This window comes from Elephas maximus, chromosome 11 (assembly GCF_024166365.1).
Source record: "Elephas maximus indicus isolate mEleMax1 chromosome 11, mEleMax1 primary haplotype, whole genome shotgun sequence".
Taxonomy (NCBI): domain Eukaryota; kingdom Metazoa; phylum Chordata; class Mammalia; order Proboscidea; family Elephantidae; genus Elephas; species Elephas maximus.
In genome coordinates this window covers 112,626,267-112,644,598 of record NC_064829.1, presented here as the reverse complement: position 1 = coordinate 112,644,598, position 18,332 = coordinate 112,626,267, and the positions used below count along the sequence as shown (strand labels likewise).

Sequence of the window (18,332 nt, the reverse complement as noted above, 5' to 3'; positions counted from 1 at the left end):
TGGGCGCCGCTACACAGGCTCGCCCATGGTATCCTGTTGTGGGCTGTATCTCTCTGTGTGGCTCTGTCAGTCTGAAGCATTCCTTTCACCTTACTGTCTTTGCTGTTCCTTCCAATCCTAGTGCCCATCTCTCTTGGGCCTCAGTGATTCAACAGTACTCTCTTGCAGCCTCACAGTCTCCCTCTGCCCCCTCCCAATTATGCGGCCTGAGAACTCCCACAGCCAATTTGCTTTGCCTTAGAAAACACTGGGCTACAGCTTCCTCAAATTAGCTCCTTTTCTGTGTTCCCTGTTAGGAGTGTTACCCAGCCCTGTCCCAAAATGGCTGTGAGCAAGCACTGCTGATGTTAGCAGGTAGGTTCTCCAAGCTTCTGTGTCATCCCTGCTCCTCCTCTTCCCTGCTTCTGGACTCACCCCAACTCTCTAACACCTAAGCTGCCATCTGGAGTTCTGCAATCTCAGTCTGTGCTTGTTTTTATTCGTTATTCAGTGAGTTAGTTGCTGGGAGAGTAAATGGGAGCCTTTACTCACTTCGCCATCTTGCTCCGCCTCAACTCTTTGACTCAGTGTACTAAACTTCTTGAGACCCATGATTCATAGAGTTATAAGCACTTTGCTCCCCCCAGAAGGAAGAAGGGGAGATGTGGTTGGGGCTGAATCATTTCCCAAGCACACTGGGCTGCGCAGGAACAGCCCTGCTGCTGCCTCAGCTGTGGGCTGGCAGACAGCCCTGCCACACGATACCCTGGCATCTGCTTGTCAACTGATAGCTGGACAGAAGCCTGGACACCCTGTGAAATGGGCACCTCTGGGTGTCCTGTCCAAGGAAGGATAGAAGGGTGAACAAAGGTGAGGCCTGCCACAGCCTCACCCCTTGGCTTCATCTCTGGGTTGCCATCGGGCCAGGCCCAGTGGGACTCCTGCAGGAGGCCCCCTGGGTGGGAGCATGTGCTCTGGATACACGTGGCCTGGTGTCGAATGTTAACCCTGCCACTTGCCAACTGTGTGGCCCTGCACCAACTCACAACCTCTCTGTGCCTCAGTTTCCTCCTCTGTCCAGGTCACTCCTGGAATGCCCTCAGAGGTACAATAGGGAGATCAAATGCGAGAATACCTGTCGAGTGCTCAGCCCAGTGCCTGGCACACAGTGAGGCTTAGCTAAGTGTGATTATTTATCATCCCTCACAGGGACTCTCATGAGCCAATGACCCTAAAACCCTGGGCCAGGAGGACAGAGGGAACAAATGCTTTGTAGCCACTGCTGACATTCTCTTTGGGACCCACCCAGGCCAGAACATGGCTGCAGACAGTTGCCCAGGCTGCTCTGGGGGAGGGAGCTCTGGGCAACGAGCCTGGCTGTCCGAGGAGGGAGCTGGCAGCCGCTGGAGGACAGGGAAACTGGAGAGGACGTCCTCAACAAAAGGCAGTTCAGCACCCTGAAAAGGTCAATTGTTCCAGCTGAGGACTGCCGAGGGCCTGGATTCTCAGACTTTGGTGACCTCAACTCACAGCAAGAGATATAAATTACACGGTGACCCAGTAAATATGCACCTATACACCCACACTTGAAGCACGTTTCCTGTAATAATAATCAAAGCAAAAACGCATCTCCTGCTATGTTCTGAGCCTTGTTCTAAGCGTTTACATCTACATCAACCTATTTAACCCGACAATAACCCTATGATTATTATCATCATTTTATGACACAGGCCTGACCAATCAAAGCACAGCCCTTAGTTCAACAATAGAGATGCGACCCAGGTCTGGCCAATCAGAGATCTGGTGAGTGGGTTGGGGTAGGCATGTGACCCAGCCTGGGTCCATGGGTGCCAATCTCTGCCCTTTTGCTTGAACTACTGGGAAAAGGGTGCTTTTCCTGTGGGAGCTGCTAGGCTGCTGAAACTTAACATTTGGAGCTGCCAGGAGCTATCTTCGCCCCCAAAACAGAAAAAAGCAGAGCCTAGAAACAGAGAGTTAGAGTCTTGACAACAATATGGAAGCACCTGGATCCAGCTATACCTAAAGCTGGCTTTAGTTAAAGAGCCAACATACTTTTTTAAAAATGCTTAAGGAGCCCTGGTGGTGCAGCAGTTAAGAACTTGGCTGCTAACCTAAAGGTCAGCAGTTCGAATCCACCAGCTGCCCCTTGGAAACCCTATGGCGGCAGTTCTACTCTGTCCTATAGGGTTGTGCTATCAGTCGGAATCGACTCAACGGCAATGGGTTCTGAAGCCGGTTTGAGTTGGGTTTCTTATTACTTGCAAACAAAAGATGTGACTGATTCAGGTGGTTGGGACTGAGAAGTCATTTGGGGCAGAGATGGGGGTTAGCGGCCCAGTGCAGGCAGGGGACTCACAGCGCTCGCTCTGCATGTAGCGGGTCACCCCTTCCAGGGTTAGCTCATCCAGCAGACGCTCCCTCTCAGAGCCCAGGCCCAGCGTTTGGGAGAAGAAATTCCGCAGGAAGTCCACTAGCCAAAAAGAAGACATACCGGTGGGGCAGGCATTCGACCAGGTATACAGGGTACCCCTGCCCCAGCCCCAGGATCCCCCAGCCTCCCCAAAACTAATGGCACTGGCACCAACTCCACTGTTACACACTTTGAATGTCACCCCTGGCGGAGGCGAGGGGGTGCCCCCCAGACCCCTGCTCTGAAATCCTCCACCAGGAACCCCACTCTCTGTGCCCCTAGGAAGATACTCACTCTCAGCTTCTCCGCCAGTGGCTCCTTCCTCAGTGTCTGAATCCGAATCTGAGTCCTGGAAGGGGTGAGGGTGGGGTGGCCAGGCTGGAGAAGTGGGATCAGGGAGGGAGGGAAGAGGTGGGGGGGTGACACCTGGGGCTCAGGGGACAGGCTGGGAGGCCTGAGGAAGTGAGGGGCAGCGGAGGGACACGCTGGGGCACAGCGTGCAGGCTCTGGCCTGGAAACCTAGCGCTGCTCCTCCCCAGGAGCGTGGCCTCCTGTGAGTGACTTCTCTGAGCCTCAGTGCTCCGCATCTCTGAGTGGCGCTCAGAGGGCTGATGGGGGATGACCTGAGTTAACATAAGCAAGGTGCTTAGAACGGCACCCAGCAGGGTGAGTGTTCAGTAAGTGCTGGCTCTTCCTAGCACCACAGGCCCTGTGCCCACGTCCTCGCCTTGTGCTGTTTGTTCCCCTTGTCCCCTGCAGTGTGGGCACACCAGCCCTCACCAGCAGCCCTGCAGCCATCCTCACTGAAGTGACCCCTGTGGACAACGGTCGTCACCCCACAGGGCCCTACTGGCCCCTCCTCAAAGCCCCAGGCCCCCTCCACTCTGACCCTTCCAGCCTCCTCTATCCACGTCTTCCCTTGCCCAGGCTCCCATACTGCAGGTCTCTGGGTCCTCTTCGCCGTCCCTCTCCACCTACCCTGGGCTATCCACTTCACCCACACTCATGCCTCAAGCTAGACACTGATGAGGCCACCTTTCTGCCCCCAGATCCAGGGTCGGCGGCCTCCTGGACACCTCCCTGTGGATGACCCCCAGGACCCTCACTTCTCCTGTGTCCCAAACTGGCCTCAGCATCTCCCCCAAATCTGTCCTCCTCCTGGACCTCATCTCAGGGGGCCTCACCTCGTCCTGGGCACCTCCCGCTTCCTGCCACAGCCCACCTGGCCTCTTGAGCACCATTTCCACTTCCCCACAGCTCCACCTGGTCCAGCCTGTCCTCTCGGCCCAGACCTCGCCTTGCATCCTCCTGACCTCTCAGCCTCAGTCTCCACTTCCCATCTCCCCTCCACGTGACGGCCTGCCTGGGCCCTGGCCCGCTTCTGGCTACTTCAAAGCCTTTGTCTGTGGCTTCTCCAGTCACTCAATCCTCCACGAGGGTGGGAACTGGATCTGCCACGTTCACCACTGAATGCCTGGCACCTAGAACATGGTCTGGTGCCTGCCAAGAGTTCCAGAACTATCCACCACTGAACGAACACCTGCTGTGTGCTAGACCAGGGCTGGACCCTGTAATGATTCCCCAAAACACAAATCTGACCACCTCACTCCCCTGCTTAAGACCCCTCCCACAACTCGCTCCCCTATCACTCACTGCCCTGGCTCTAAGCTTATTTGAATCAGAACCTCCCCTTCCAAATGACAGGGCTTACTGCAAGGCACTGACCAAGACATAACGATTTACTCTCCTTGAATAACTTTAGCTTCCCCTTCCTTACCTCCAATGCATACTGGGTCCCCCAAGATCCAGGTGCCTTATGACAGAAAAAAAAAAAATTCTGCGCAAACAGGCCCTAATCACAACCGCGGTATAATATTCACCAAAAAAAAAAAACCATTTGCTGTCGAGTTAGTTCCAACTTGTGGTGACCCCATGTGCGTCACAGTAGAACTGTGCTCCACAGGGCTTTTGATGGCGGAGTTTTTCAGAAGAAGATTGTCAGGCCTTTCTTCCAAGGTGCCTCTGGGAGGACTCGAACTACCAACCTTTCAGTTAGCAGCCAGCACATTAACCTTTTGGACCGCCCAGGGACTCCCCAGCATCCCCCTTAACTTTCTTTTGAAAAGCTCACAGTCCTGCATCTCAGAGGGCTGGGGGTCAGACACAGTCCTGGTGTCCCTGTCTCACCCTTAGTGCTCCCTCTCCTCCCACTACAGTGCTCCATCCATCCAGTTTTGTATTTCTTTCCCCTCCCCTTGCAACTTCCCTTTGAATCAAAGTCACCCTCGCCATGTTTTAACACTATCTGGTATGATTCTTTCTTTGACACTTTTTAAGATTACACAAGCTTTGCAAAAACTTTGAAGGTTAGAAAATGTGTAACTTGGGGCACTTGCCTCATGGTTCTCTCTCCCAGGCCCCATCGAGATAACCGCTATTAGTTAAGTTTTGATGTTAATTATGCCAGCTTTCTCCTCTACATGTAAACGTTCACTATTTTGATAGAAATGGGTCAGGCCCTAGTCTGAGGCTGCACCTTGCAGTTTTCCAGAGAACAGTACAGTACAGACCCACCTCCTCCTTTTAAGCAACTGCATAGCGTCCCATTGTATGGACGAACCAGTTCATTTAACTCATCTACTGACAGCCATTTGAGCTGTTTCCAGCTTTGCCACACTGCAGAGACAATGCTGCGATTTACGTCCTCCATCTCTCTCGGGGACTGAGGATCCCTTTCTAATACTAAGCCTTTTTCTCTGGACCCCACATGACAGCAGTGGTGCTTTGGGAGCTAGGGGGGTTTGAAACCCTGGCCTGAGGGGAAGCTCTCATACCCTCAGTGTCACTGTGCTATGCCTCTGTGAGGTACTTTAATCCCAGCATCTACACTGGTCTACATCTGCAAAGCCATCTCGCATCTGTGGGTGGGCTGGAGACAAAGAGGCTCTGTGGGAGGACTCCAGGGCCCTGCCCAGCCAGGGGCAGCTTTGCCTACAGGGGAGGTGGAGGTGCTGGCGAAGTCTTCCAGCCTCCAGCTTCTAGGAGGCGGCCCTGTCGTCTCAGTGTCTGGAGGGCAGTATGCTGAAGGTCTTGAGTTCCAAACCCTTTCCTGCTCTTCTAGCCAAGGGACAGAAGGCAAGTCTTATCACCTCTGCCCCAGATACCCCAGATACCTCAGATTCCTCATCTACACAACGGGCGTGTGCCTCCCAGGGATATCGGGAAGGTTAAACCAGGCGATGCATACAAAGCACTAAACAGAGTGCCTGGCACAGAGTAACCAAAAAAACCCAAACCCACTGCTGTTGAGTAGATTCCAATTCATAGCCACCCTATAGGACCGAGTAGAACTGCCCCACAGAGTTTCCAAGGAGCGCCTGGCAGATTCAAACTGCCGACCTCTTGGGTAGCAGCTGTAGTACTTAACCACTATACCACCAGCGTTTCCAGCACAGAGTAAGCACTCAATCAATGCTAGCCATGGATATAATTATTCGACCATTCCTAGCCAAAGGAGCCCTAGTGGTGCAACCGGCCAGTGCTCAGTGGCTAACTGAAAGATTGGGGGTTCGAAAGCATGCAGTGGCTACCTGGGAGAAAGACCTGGCAATCTGCTCCTGTAAAGATTACAGCCTAGAAAATCCTATAGGACAGTTCTACTCAGTCACATGGGGCTGCTACGAGTTGGAATCAACTCATGGCACCTAACAACAACCATCCCCAGCCACCAAACTACTGAACAGATCACAGTCTTTCATGCCTCCAGGTCTTTGCACAAACTACATCCTCTGCTTGGAACACCATTTGTCACCTTGTGTAGGAACATTCTAAGCCAGTCTTCACCGACTACACTGTGTCTATATCTCAATCTGACTCCTAGGCCAGCCTGTGGATTCCTCCAGGGAAGGGGCTAGGTAGAGTCTGTGATCCCACAAGGCTTACTCCCACAGTGGCCTGAGATACCTCCATTATTCCCTTATAGACTCATTTTCTAGTGATTTTTCTGTGAGAGCCGTGAGTTCAGGGACCAAATCTGATGTGTGTCTCTCCCAGGCCCAGTACAAATGAGGTTCAGAAGGGATGGGGGGAAGAGGGACAAGGAAAGAGGGAACCTGGGAGGGCAGGCCTGGGACTGGGGTAACACACCCTTCTCTGAAAGTCACCAGAATCCACCATTCCCCAGGAGGCTGCACCCTGGGTGGGGGAGAGGGCCTGGGGCAGTGAGCTGGGGGCCCTAGGGGAACTGGTTTCCCTCTGCCGCCTCCCCCAGTGTGGGATGTAGGAACAAGTCCATCTGTCTCCTTCCCTCCATTCCACCCTTTACCCCATCTCACCTGAGCCTCCTGCACCTTCCCTGCCTGGGTCTCCAGAGGGTCAGAGGCTGGGGGAGGAGGGGAGCAGACATGGTTACAGCAGGGGGGGATGGTTAAGGGGGAATGAAGGGGTTAAGAGCGGGAGTAGGGGGACCCAGAAGACCCACCGACCTAGTCACACTGGGGTAAGGAGTAGAGAGGAGGGGATGAGGAAAAGCTGATCATATTAGAGTGGAGATTGCTGGGAAGGGAGGTGGCTAGTGAGGGACAGAGAGGCAGGGGAGGGACAGGTTTAGGGGGACAGAGAGGAGAAAGGAAGGGATACAGGGTGTGGAAGAAGAGTTAGAAAGAGTTAGAAAGGGCACAGCCGTGTGTGTGTGTTGAGGGGGTTAGGTTTCCAGGGTGGAGGGAAATTTAGGAAGAAAGGAGGTAGGAAGGGATACCCTGGCTGGGAGGCGGGTTTGGGAGAGGAGGTGCGGTGGCGGTGGTAGGTTTAGGAGAGGTACAGGAACTAGAGGGAAGAGATAGGAGGGAACACCGGGGCCGCCTAGCATCATACAGCTGCCCCTAACAACCAGGTACCCTTAGCAACCGGGATCGCGGCAACGAGGGTCCTTAGCAACGAGGGTCGAAAAACATGCGATTATCAGTAACACGGTAAAGTGACCCTTAAAACCTCGCGACCCAGAAACCCAACAACCTATCGACACAGAGCATTTAGCAATGGCCCTTCAAATTCCACTCCCCCACGCAGCCTCCACCTCCTGCCCCACCGCGCCCGCTCTCGGGCCCCAGGGCCTGGATCACGAAACCAGGCCCCGGTGCGGCCCGTCCCTCCCACCAGAGCCCTCGACTCACGGTCCGGCTCGGCCATGGGCGCGGGGCCGGGGCCCTCGGGGCTGTCACCGACTGCTCTGTCCCGTGACGGCACCGGAAGGGGGAGAGGCAAGGAAGAGGCAGAGAACTACAACTCCCAGAAGCAATAGCGGCCGCAGACAAGCGATTCTCTCAAAGATCGGAGCGCGTCCCTCCGGATAAGGAAGGTACACGAGAGCCGGACTACGAGTCCCAGAGGGCCGCGCGTCGGCAGCCATGTTGGTAAAGGGCGCCCGGAAAATGTGGGAACAGGTCGAGAGCTGTAGTCCATTCCGACACTCTGATTGGTCTTGGTGCGAGATTGGGCGGGACGTGAGCGATTTAGCCCACTCTTATTGGAGACAGTAGGGGGAGTGTTGGGGAATTCCCCGCAGGGCGGAAGCTCCAGAGGTCCGGGCACAGCCCAGAGGCAGGCAGGCTGGCGGAGGGCGGCCTCTGGGGTCCCGGAGGCAGAGGGGGGCATGGCCGGGGTCGCGTGCTTGGGGAAAGCCGCAGATGCGGATGAGTGGTGCGACAGCGGCCTGGGCTCGTTGGGTCCGGACGCAGCGGTCCCCGGAGGACCGGGGCTGGGCGCAGAGCTGGGCCCGGGGCTTTCGTGGGTGCCCCTCGTCTTCGGCTACGTCACTGAGGATGGGGACACGTGAGTGAACCTTAGACTCCCGAACCGGCCCCAAGGATCCAACCTCGGATAAGATCAGCTTTACCTGATACCCCAGTGGTCTGATCCGGCTTTCTAACCTTTACTCCTAAATCTGACCTCTGATCCTTGACTTCCTGACGTCTAACTCCCAAATCCTAATCTTTAATAAATCAATCTATCCAACTTTGATCTTAACCATATATGTGTGTGTATATATATATATATGTAAATTTTTTTTTTAAACCCAATCATTTTTGACTCTCCTTTCTTGAACTCTTGATTCTTAGTTCCTGGAATCCACATCCCTAACCCACTGATCCCAAAACCCAATTTGACCTCATGTGGCCCGAGACCTCTAACCTCCTGACCTCTAACCTCCAGACATGGTCTTTAATCCTTAATTCATGATTTGTAAGCCTAGACTTTGATTTCTGACATTATAGTTGGCCCCTGACTCTAAGGTCCTGCCTCTGGAGCAGTAATTTTCAAATCTTTCATTCAGAGAGAGATTGTAAGCTCCATGAGAGCAGGGATTCATCCATTCAACAAATATTTATTGAAAACTACCATGTTTTGAAGCCCTGGTTGCATAGTGGTTAAGAACTTGGCTGCTAACCAAAAGGTCAGCAGTTTGACTCCACCAGCCGCTCCTTGAAAACCCTATGGGGGCAATTCTACTCTATCCCATAGGGTCACTATGAGTTGGAATTGACTGGATGGTAGTGGGTTTTTTTTTTTTTTTTTGGTACCATGTGCCAGGCCCTGTTTTAGATGCCAGTGATAAGGTTATGAAGAAAACAGACAAAAAGTTATGTCCTTATGGAGCATACATTCTAGGTGGGAGAGCTAGACAGACAGAAGGTCAGACAGAAAGAAAGACAGGAAGGAAGGAAATAAAAACATAGTCTATCAGAAGATAGCAAGTGTTACGGAGAAATAGCAGGAAAATGAGACAAATAGGTATCTGGAAAGAAGAGAATTGCAGGCAGAAGGAATAGCAGTCATACAGGCCTGGGGTCTTTTGTCAGTTTTGTTTATTGCTGTACCCCAGTGACTTGGACAGTGCCAGACCCGTAGTAACCAACGAGTTGCTGTGAAGTTGGTGCTGTCTCATGACAACACCACGTGTATCAAAGCAGAACTGTGTGCCACAGGGTTTTCGATGGCTGATTTTTTGGAAGTAGATCTCCAGGCCTTTCTCCCTAGGTGCTTCTAGGTGGATTCAAACCTCTAGCTTTTCGGTTAGCAGCCAAGGATGTTAACCATGTTAACCATTTGTACCACCCACCATCTCCTAGATCCATACCAACCAGTTGCCTTCAAGTCCGTTCCAACTCACGGCAACCCCATGTGTGTCGGTAGAACTGTGTTCCACAGTATTTTCAGTGGCTGTTTTTTTTGGTTTTTTAGAAGTAGATCTCCAGGACTCTCTTTTCCTTGGCAGTTAATAAACATTGGCCTTCTCAAAGAACCAGGTTGTTTTTTCATTAATTTTCCCTGTTGTTTTTCTGCTTTCTATTTCATTGATTTCTGTTCTGATCTTAATTATTTCCTTTCTTCTTACTTTAGTTTTAATTTATTCTTCTTTTCCTAACTTTCTAAGATAGGAGCTGAGCTTATTGACTTGAGCCTTTTCCCTTTTATCTGATACAGGCGTATAGCTGTATAAATTTTCCCCTTACTACTGCTTTAGTGGAAACCCTGGTGGTGTAGTGGTTAAGTGCTGCGACTGCTAACCAAAGGGTTGGCGGTTCGAATCCGCCAGGCATTCCTTGGACGCTTTATGGGGCAGCTCTACTCTGTCCTGTAGGTTCGCTGTGAGTTGGAATCGACTCGACGGCAGTGGGTTTGGTTTTGGTTTGGTACTGCTTTAGCAATATCTCACAAATTCTGATGTGTTGTGTTTTCATTTTCATTTAATTCAATATGCTTTCTATTTCTCTTTTGATTTCTTATTTGACCCTTGGGTTATTTAAAAGTATGTTGTTTAGCTTCCAAATATTTGGAAGGTTTTCCACGCTTCTTTCTGTTAACAGATTTTTTAATTTGATTTCATGTGGCCAGAAAACATACTTAGTATGGTTTGAATCCTTTTGAATTTATTGAGACTTGTTTTATGGCCCAGAATATGGTCTGTCTCGGTAAATGTTACATGTGTGCTTGAGAAGGATGTGCGTTATGCCATTGTTGCAAGGAGCGTTTTCCAAAGGTCAGTTGGGTCAAGTTGGTGTATAGTGTTTTCTAGTTTTGCTGATTTTCTGTCTACTTGTTATACCAATTATTGAGAGGGGTGTATTGAAATCTCCAACTGTAATTGGGGATTTGTCTGTTTTTCCTTGTAATCCTGTTGGTTTTTGCTTTGTGTATTTTGAAGCTCTGATATTAACGGCTCTACTCTGATAATAAAATACTCCAGCTTTCTTGTGACCAGCGTTAGCATGGTATATCTTTTCCATCTTTTAATTTTTAACTTATTTGTGTCTTTATATTTAAAGGGCATTAAAAAAAATTTTTTTTATTGTGCTTTAAGTGAAAGTTTACATATCAAGTCAGTCTCTCACACAAAAACTTATATACACCTTGCTACATACTCCCTATTGCTCTCCCCCTAATGAAACAACCCACTCCCTCCCTCCACTCTCTCTTTTCGTTCCATTTCGCCAGCATCTAACCCCCTCCACCCTCTCATCTCCCCTCCAGGGAGGCGATGCCAGCATAGCCTCAAGTGTCCACCTGATCCAAGAAGCTCACTCCTCACCAGCATCCCTCTCCAACCCATTGTCCAGTCCAATCCATGTCTGAAGATTTGGCTTTAGAAATGGTTCCTGCCCTGGGCTAACAGAAGGTCCGGGGGCCATGACCACCGGGGTCCTTCTAGTCTCAGTCAGACCATTAAGTCTGGTCTTTTTACGAGAATTTGGGGTCTGCATCTTACTGCCCTGCTGATCCCTCAGGGGTTCTCTGTTGTGTTCCCTGTCAGGGCAGTCATCGGTTGTAGCTGGGCACCATCTAGCTCTTCTGGTCTCAGGCTGATGTAGTCTCTGGTTTATGTGGCCCTTCCTGTCTCTTGGGCTCGTAATTACCTTATGTCCTTGGTGTTCTTCATTCTCCTTTGATCCAGGTGAGTTGAGACTAATTGATGCATCTTAGATGGCCGCTTGCTAGTGTTGAAGACCCCATACGCCTCTCTCCAAGGTGGGATGCAGAATGTTTTCTTAATAGATTTTATTATGCCAATTGACTTAGATGTCCCCTGAAACCATGGTCCCCAAACCCCTGCCTCTGCCATGCTGGCCTTCGAAGCATTTAGTTTATTCCAGAAACTTCCTTGCTTTTCATTTAGTCCAGTTGTGCTGACCTCGCCTACATTGTGAAAAGGGCATTTCTTGTAGACAGCATATAGATGGGTTTTGCTTTTTTATTCAATCTGAAAATCTCTGCCTTTAAGTGGGGTTGTTTAGACTGTTTAGTGTAATTATTGATATGGTTACATTTAAATTTATCATTTTGCTATTAGTTTTCTACTTGTCCTATCTGTTCTTTGTTTCCTTTTTCCTGCCTCCTTTTGAAATAATTGAGTATTTTTTGTAATTCTACTTTCTTTCTCTCATTTCTTGGCTTATTAGCTATAACTCTTTGTTTTGTTACTTAAGTGGTTGATTTAAGGCAGGGGTTGCCATACTATGGCCTGTAGGCAAAATCTGGTCAGCTGTCTGATTTTGTATGGCTATAAGCTAAGAATGGGTTTTATACATTTAAATGGTTAAAAAAAAAAAAAATCCAAACAAGAATAATATTTCATGACAAGTGAAAATTGTATGAAATTCAAGTTTCAGTGCCCATAAATAAAGTTTTATTGGAGCACAACCACCCTCGTTCGTTTACGCACTGTCTATGGCTGCTTTTGGATCGTAACAGCAGAGTTGAATAGTTAGGGCACAGACCATACAGCCTGGAAAGCCTAAAATATTTGGCCCGTTACAGAGAAAGTTTACTGAACCTTGTTTTAGGGCTTTTAGTATATAACTTTAAATTATGGCCTACTTCAAGTGATATTATGCCACTTCACATATAGTAAAAAAACCATTTATGTAATACATACATGTTGCATCTAGTCGTTTCCGACTCACGGAGACCCTGTGTGCGTCAGAGTGGAACTGTACCCCATAGAATTTTCAATGGCTGACTCCTTAGAAGTAGATCACGGGGCCTTTCTTCTGAAGTGGCTCTGAGTGGGCTCAAACCCCCAACCTTTCTGTTAGCAGTTGGGCTTGTTGACCATTTACCCCACCGGAGACTCCATATGTTGCTGTTGTTGGTTGCTGTCCAGTCGGTTCTGATTCATGGTGACCCTGTGTGTGCAGAGTAGAACTACTCTATAGGATTTGCAAGGCTGCCCTTTTAGAAGCAGTTTGCCAAGCTTGTCTTCCAAGGTGCCTCTAGGTGGGTTCAAACTGCCAAAATTTTGGCTAGTAGTTGAGCATGTAACTGTACCATCCAAGGACATAGGGACTCCATATAAAATACACATTAGTGTCTTTCCATTTGTCTCTCCTGTCCTTTATGCTATTGTTGTTATACATTTACTTAGACATATGCTGTAAACTCCACAAAAATTTTTATGTATTTGTAGTTACGATTTTTCGTGTTTCTCATTCCTTTGTGTATGTCTATATTTCCATTTGATATCATTTTCCTTTTGCCTGAAAGACTTTTTTATTTTTCTTTATTGTGCTTTAGGTGAAAGTTTACATCTTAAGTTAATTTCTTATACAAAAATTTATACACATATTGTTATGTGACACTAGTTGCAATCCCTATAATATGACAGCATACTCCCCTTTCCACCCTGGGTTTCCTGTGTCCATCCAACCAGCTCCTGTCCGTTTCTGCCCTCTTATTTTGCCTCTGCACAGGAGCCACCCATTTGGTCTCATCTATCTGCTTGAACTAAGAAGCACACTCTTCACGAGTGTTATTTTATGTTTTGTAGTCCAGTCTAATCTTTGTCTGAAGAGTTGGCTTTGGGAATGGTTTTTGTTCTGGGTTAACAGAGAGTCCAGGGCCATATCTTCTGGGGTTCCTCTAGTCTCAGACAGACCATTCAGTCTGGTTTTTACGTGAATTTAAGTTCTGCACCTCACTTTTCTCCTGCTCCGTCAGGGACTCTGTTGTGTTCCCTGTCAGGGTGGTCACTGGTGGTAGCCGGGCACCATCTAGTTCTTCTGGTCTCAGGCTGATGGAGGCTCTGGTTTTATGTGGCCCTTTTTGTCTCTTCGGCTAATATCTTCCTTGTGGGAAAGACTTCTTTTAACATTTCTTGTAGTGTGGGTCTGCTGACAGTTAATTCTTTCAGCTCTTGTATATCTGAAAACATCTTTATTTTGTCTTCATTTTTAAAAGATATTTTCCCTGAGTGAAGAATTCTAGGTTGACAGTCTTTTTCTTTCAGTTCTTTAAAGATGCTGCTCTACCATCCTCTGACTTGTATTACTTCCTATGTGAAATCTGCTGTCACCCTTTTCTTCCTCTGTATTTAAGGTATTTTTTTATTTTTCCACTGACTTAACATTTTGTGTTTATTACTGGTTTTGAGCAGTTTGGTCGTGATGGGCCTTGGTGTAATTTTATTCACGTTTTTTGTGCTTGGGGTTCATTGAGTTTCTTGGATTCTGTGTGTTTATCATTTTCATCAAATTTGGAAAATTGTTTTTCAAATTTTTTTCTGCCCTCCCCTCTTTAGGGACTTCAATTACACATACATTAGGCCACCTGAAATTTTCCCACAGTTCACTGATCCTCTTTTCATTTTTTGGCGGGGGGGCAGATTGTTTTTTCTCTGTGTGGTTCATTCTGGGTAATTTCGATCGCTGTGTCTTCCAATTTACCAATCTTTCTTTTCCAATGTCTAATCTGTTCTTAATCCCATTCAGTATAATTTTCATCATCGATGCTGTAGTTTCATCTCTGGGAGTTTGATTTGGGTCTTTTTCTTTTATCTTCCATGTTTCTACTGAACATTTTGAACATATAGAATACAGTTATAATGACTTTTAATGTTTTTGTTTGCTACTTCTAACATCTGTGTTATTTTGGGGTCAGTTTTGATTGATTGACTATTCTCATTATGGGTAGTATTTTCTTGCTCCTTTGCATGCCTGGTAATCTTTGATTAGATGCCAGACATTGTGAATTTCGCCTTGTTCAGTGCTGGGTAATTTTGTATTCCTATGAGTATTCTTGAGTTTTGTTCTGGGATGCTATTAAGTTACTTGGGAGCAGTTTGACCCTCTTAGGTTTTGCTTTTATGACTTGTGAAGTGGGTCGGGGCAGTGCTCAGTATAGGGCTAAAGTTATTTCCCAGTACCAAGGCGAAACCTTCTCGAGCATTTTACCCAAATGCCCTGTGAATTATGAGTTTTTCTCATCTGGCCGGTGTGAATAGGCACTATTCCTGGCCTTGTGAATGACAGGGACACTGGTCTCTGAGCCTTTTGGATGGCTTTTTTCCCCAGACTCAGGTAGTTTCCTTACAAACATTTGCTGATCGGTGCTCTGCTGAGTACTCGAGGGACCCTCTGCAGATCTCCAGGGTTCTCTCTCTCTGTGTAGCTCTCTCCTCTTGGGTACTGTGTCCTGCTAATTCTAGCCGCCTTCATCTCCTCAGACACTCAGCTCCATCTTCTCAACTCAGTCTGCTAGGCTCTGCTTGGGTTCTCCCACTTCAGCGAACTGTGGCTTGGAAACTCAAGTCAGTAAGCAGTGGCATTCGGTTGTAAGGCTCCCCTTGTTTGTTTTTCATCTCTCAGGGATCACTGTCATTTATTGCATAATGTCCAGTGTCTTGAGAACTATTGTTTCATATATTATGTCTCATATTTTTTGGTTGTTTCAGGTGGGAGGGAAATCTGGTCCATGTCACTTCATCTTGGATGGAAGCAGAAATCCTGCTTAATAAACATTGCTGAATTAACTCTGGCTTCTGACCCTCCTAGATATCTCACAGCTGGTTCCAGAACTGTAGTCATAATGCTTAGCACCCAGTAGGTGCTTCAGGTTTGTTGAATGGAAGAATGCAGGAGTACTTGACCTATGTCCCCTGACCTCTGCCTTTGTCCTCAGGGCACTGCACTTGGCAGTGATTCATCAGCATGAACCCTTCCTGGATTTCCTCCTGAGCTTCGCAGCTGGTACCGAGTACCTAGACCTGCAGAATGACCTGGGCCAGGTGAGCCACCAGGGGCTATTATAGGGCTGGGGGGCTGGGGTTCTCAGTGTGACCCTTAACCCTTGCCCTCTGTTCCTGCAGACAGCCCTACACCTGGCATCCATCCTGGGGGAGGCATCCACAGTCGAGAAGTTGTACATAGCGGGCGCTGGGTTGTGTGTGGCAGAGCGTGGGGGCCACACGGCACTTCACCTGGCCTGCCGCGTGGGGGCGCATGCCTGCGCACGTGTGCTGCTACAGCCCCGCCCCCGGCGCCCCAGGGGTGCCCTCGACACCTGCCATGCCCAGGACCCCGACCACACCCCTGACACTGAATGTGCCTCTGTTGCCTTATACTCCGATCCCGGCTTGGAGAAGGAAGATGAGGAGAATGAGGACGACTGGAAGCTGCAGCTAGAAGCTGAAAACTATGAGGGTGAGGGTCCTCAGTGACTGGGAAGGACTCAGGCCTCCATTGGGCCAGAGCACTTGGCTCTGGACTTGGCTTCCCTTACTCAAGACCCAGCCACTTGAAAAATATAACCACAGCTGTGGGGACCCAGGGCGTTGAGAACTGGACGTGTGGGACCCAGGATCCCCATCGGGAGGCCCCAGACAAGTAGGCACCCAGGCATGCCACCCACAGGCCCAGAGCTACCAGTTATTGGGACCCAGGCTCCCTACCTGCAAGGCGCAACCCAGCCTGGACGCCTGTCTCCACCTACATGCCCTGGCCCACCCAGGCCTGAGGAATTCAAAGCCCAACCTTCTATGAAACTCTGGTATCCCAGGTCCCCAGAGATAGGTTTCAGGGTTCCGGGACAGCCCTCTTTAGCCAGGCCTCATGGGGAAAAAGGACTTGTCTACCCGGAGCCCTGACATTTCAGTCTCAGGTCTTCCACCTGTAAGCCCAGCTACCTGGGACCAGGCCCTTGCACAAAGGGACTGAAATCATCTGGGACCCAGTGTTCGGGCCCATCCTCTCCCCAGGGTCACAGGCCCCTCAGCTGCTCAGGACCCAGGAGTTTGGGACCCATGTCCTTTGCGAAATAAGACCAGAGACTTGGGCCCAAGATCTAGAACTCAGGGGCCACTTCTCAGTCTGTCCGAGACCAGGCCTCCCACCCAAAGACCCCAGTCCCTCCACTCATAGTCCTCAGACATCCCACAGCCCAGGCATTGGGACCTGCCCGCAAGCCCCAGACCACCAGAAATATAGGTGTCTGGGACCCAGGTGCCTCTTTGGCGTACCCTGGAATTCAACCCCACGCCTGATCACCCCTAAGCCACAAGACCCTATTCCAGGATCATGGCGTTTGGGGCCCAGGCACCTCACCCCCATCGCCTGACACTTGTCACTCTGTCTGCAGGCCACACCCCGCTACATGTGGCCGTCATCCACAGAGATGCTGAGATGGTACGGCTGCTCCGGGAGGCTGGAGCTGACCTCAACAAACCAGTGAGCTGCCCTAGGGGAGGGTGTGGGAGACGGGGCCTTGCCCCCCAGGGTGGACCTCCGTGTTCATCCCTCTCCTTGGGCCCGCTGACCTCTCTTTTGTGGCCACTTCCAGGAGCCCACGTGCGGCCGGAGCCCCTTACACTTGGCCGTGGAGGCACAAGCAGCTGACGTCCTGGAGCTTCTCCTGAGAGGGGGCGCCGACCCTGCTGCCCGCATGTACGGCGGCCGCACCCCACTGGGCAGCGCCGCGCTCCGGCCCAACCCCATTCTCGCCTGCCTCCTCCGTGCCCACGGAGCCCCTGAGCCCGAGGATGAGGATGACAAGCCTGGCCCCTGCAGGAGCAGCAGCAGCAGTGACAGTGACTGTGGAGATGAGGGCGTGAGTTAGGAGGACAGACCGGGCGGCCCAGCTGGGGGGTCAGGGTAAACGGGCAGGTGGGAAGGGGCCAAAGAGAAAGTAGGCAGTGCATCAAGCCCAGCCCTGGCCACTGTGATGAGAGAACTCAGGCGGCGGTGTATGTGATGGCGGCCAGCAGTCAGGGGAACGTGGGCAGCTTGTTGACAATGAAGGCTATGGCAGAGGTGGGGAAAGACATTAGCTATACTGGGTGGTGGGTGGTACCTTGGGGAGTGATTTTCGGGGAGCAAGAGCTGGAGAACTCAGGCTGTGGGAAGATGACCTAGAGCGGCAGTGATCTGAAAATTGGCAGTGGTGGGGAAAGACCTTAGCCAGCAGTGAGGAGAGGCTTAGTTGGAGAACCCAGGCAGCAGAGATAACTACCTGGAGCAAGAGAAGACATTGAGCGGTGGAGGAGAGAGATAGGAGAAGCTGGCAGAAGTTGTTGAAAATGGAGCCAGCAGCAGGAACAGAACTCAAGTAGTGGTGGTGGGGGAGCCCTGGTGGCGCAGTGAATAAGCGCTTGGCTGCTAACCAGAAGGTCGGCAGTTCGAATCCCCTAGCTGCTCCTTGGAAACCCTATGGGGTAGTTCTACTCTGTCCTGTAGGGTCGCTGTGAGTCAGAATTGACTCAATGGCAATGGGTTTGTTTTTTTGTTTAAGTAGTGGTGAGAGAACCCAGACATTGGAAGAAATGATCTTGAAAACAGTGGCTTGAGAACTAGGAGCAGGGGAACTCGGGCTTCAAGGAAAGACCCAGTTCTTAGGGTGAGGGTGGAAGAACTTGAGCAGCAGGCATGGTGGCAGTTGCCTGAGTTCTCTGCCTGGCTCCCTTCTGTCCCCAGGATGAATATGATGACATTGTGGTCCACAGTGGCCGGAGCCAAGACCAGCTACCTCCCACCCCAGCCTCCAGTCCTCTTCCTGATGACCCTAATTTGTGTAATTGTTAATATAATTTCAAATCTAATAAAATCCCAGTTCTGACCACCAGAGGGGTCCCTTTATTCCTGTGTCCCTGTCCCTCCAA

The 18,332-nt window shown here is 50.0% G+C and overlaps 2 protein-coding genes across 2 annotated transcripts in view; one reads left to right on the top strand and one right to left on the bottom strand.

The window, feature by feature from the left end:
- Positions 1 to 7,666, bottom strand: part of SIRT2 (sirtuin 2) — a 31,332-nt gene extending 23,666 nt beyond the window's left edge. Inside the window, exons 1-4 of the mRNA XM_049900757.1 lie at positions 7,582 to 7,666; positions 6,745 to 6,791; positions 2,705 to 2,759; positions 2,357 to 2,470 (exon numbers count right to left, since the gene is read on the bottom strand). Of these exons, the coding sequence (XP_049756714.1) occupies positions 2,357 to 2,470; positions 2,705 to 2,759; positions 6,745 to 6,791; positions 7,582 to 7,597 (232 nt within the window). The 5' untranslated portion in view covers positions 7,598 to 7,666. The remainder of the gene's footprint in view (positions 1 to 2,356; positions 2,471 to 2,704; positions 2,760 to 6,744; positions 6,792 to 7,581) is intronic.
- Positions 7,667 to 7,962: 296 nt separating this feature from the next.
- On the top strand, positions 7,963 to 18,289 carry NFKBIB (NFKB inhibitor beta). The gene is made up of 6 exons (XM_049901487.1): positions 7,963 to 8,239; positions 15,362 to 15,467; positions 15,549 to 15,882; positions 16,817 to 16,905; positions 17,018 to 17,284; positions 18,148 to 18,289. The coding sequence occupies exons 1-6, from the start codon at positions 8,061 to 8,063 to the stop codon at positions 18,253 to 18,255; spliced, it is 1,083 nt and encodes a 360-aa protein (XP_049757444.1). The 5' UTR covers positions 7,963 to 8,060; the 3' UTR covers positions 18,256 to 18,289.
- The last annotated feature ends 43 nt before the right edge of the window (positions 18,290 to 18,332 follow it).

Bases quoted from the DNA above. Each gene is read 5' to 3' on its own strand.
- NFKBIB (XM_049901487.1), top strand. From the start codon at position 8,061: ATGGCCGGGGTCGCGTGCTTGGGGAAAGCCGCAGATGCGGATGAGTGG. The intron at 8,240-15,361 runs GTGAGTGAACCT...CTTTGTCCTCAG, and splicing joins GTCACTGAGGATGGGGACAC to GGCACTGCACTTGGCAGTGA. The intron at 16,906-17,017 runs GTGAGCTGCCCT...GGCCACTTCCAG, and splicing joins GAGCTGACCTCAACAAACCA to GAGCCCACGTGCGGCCGGAG.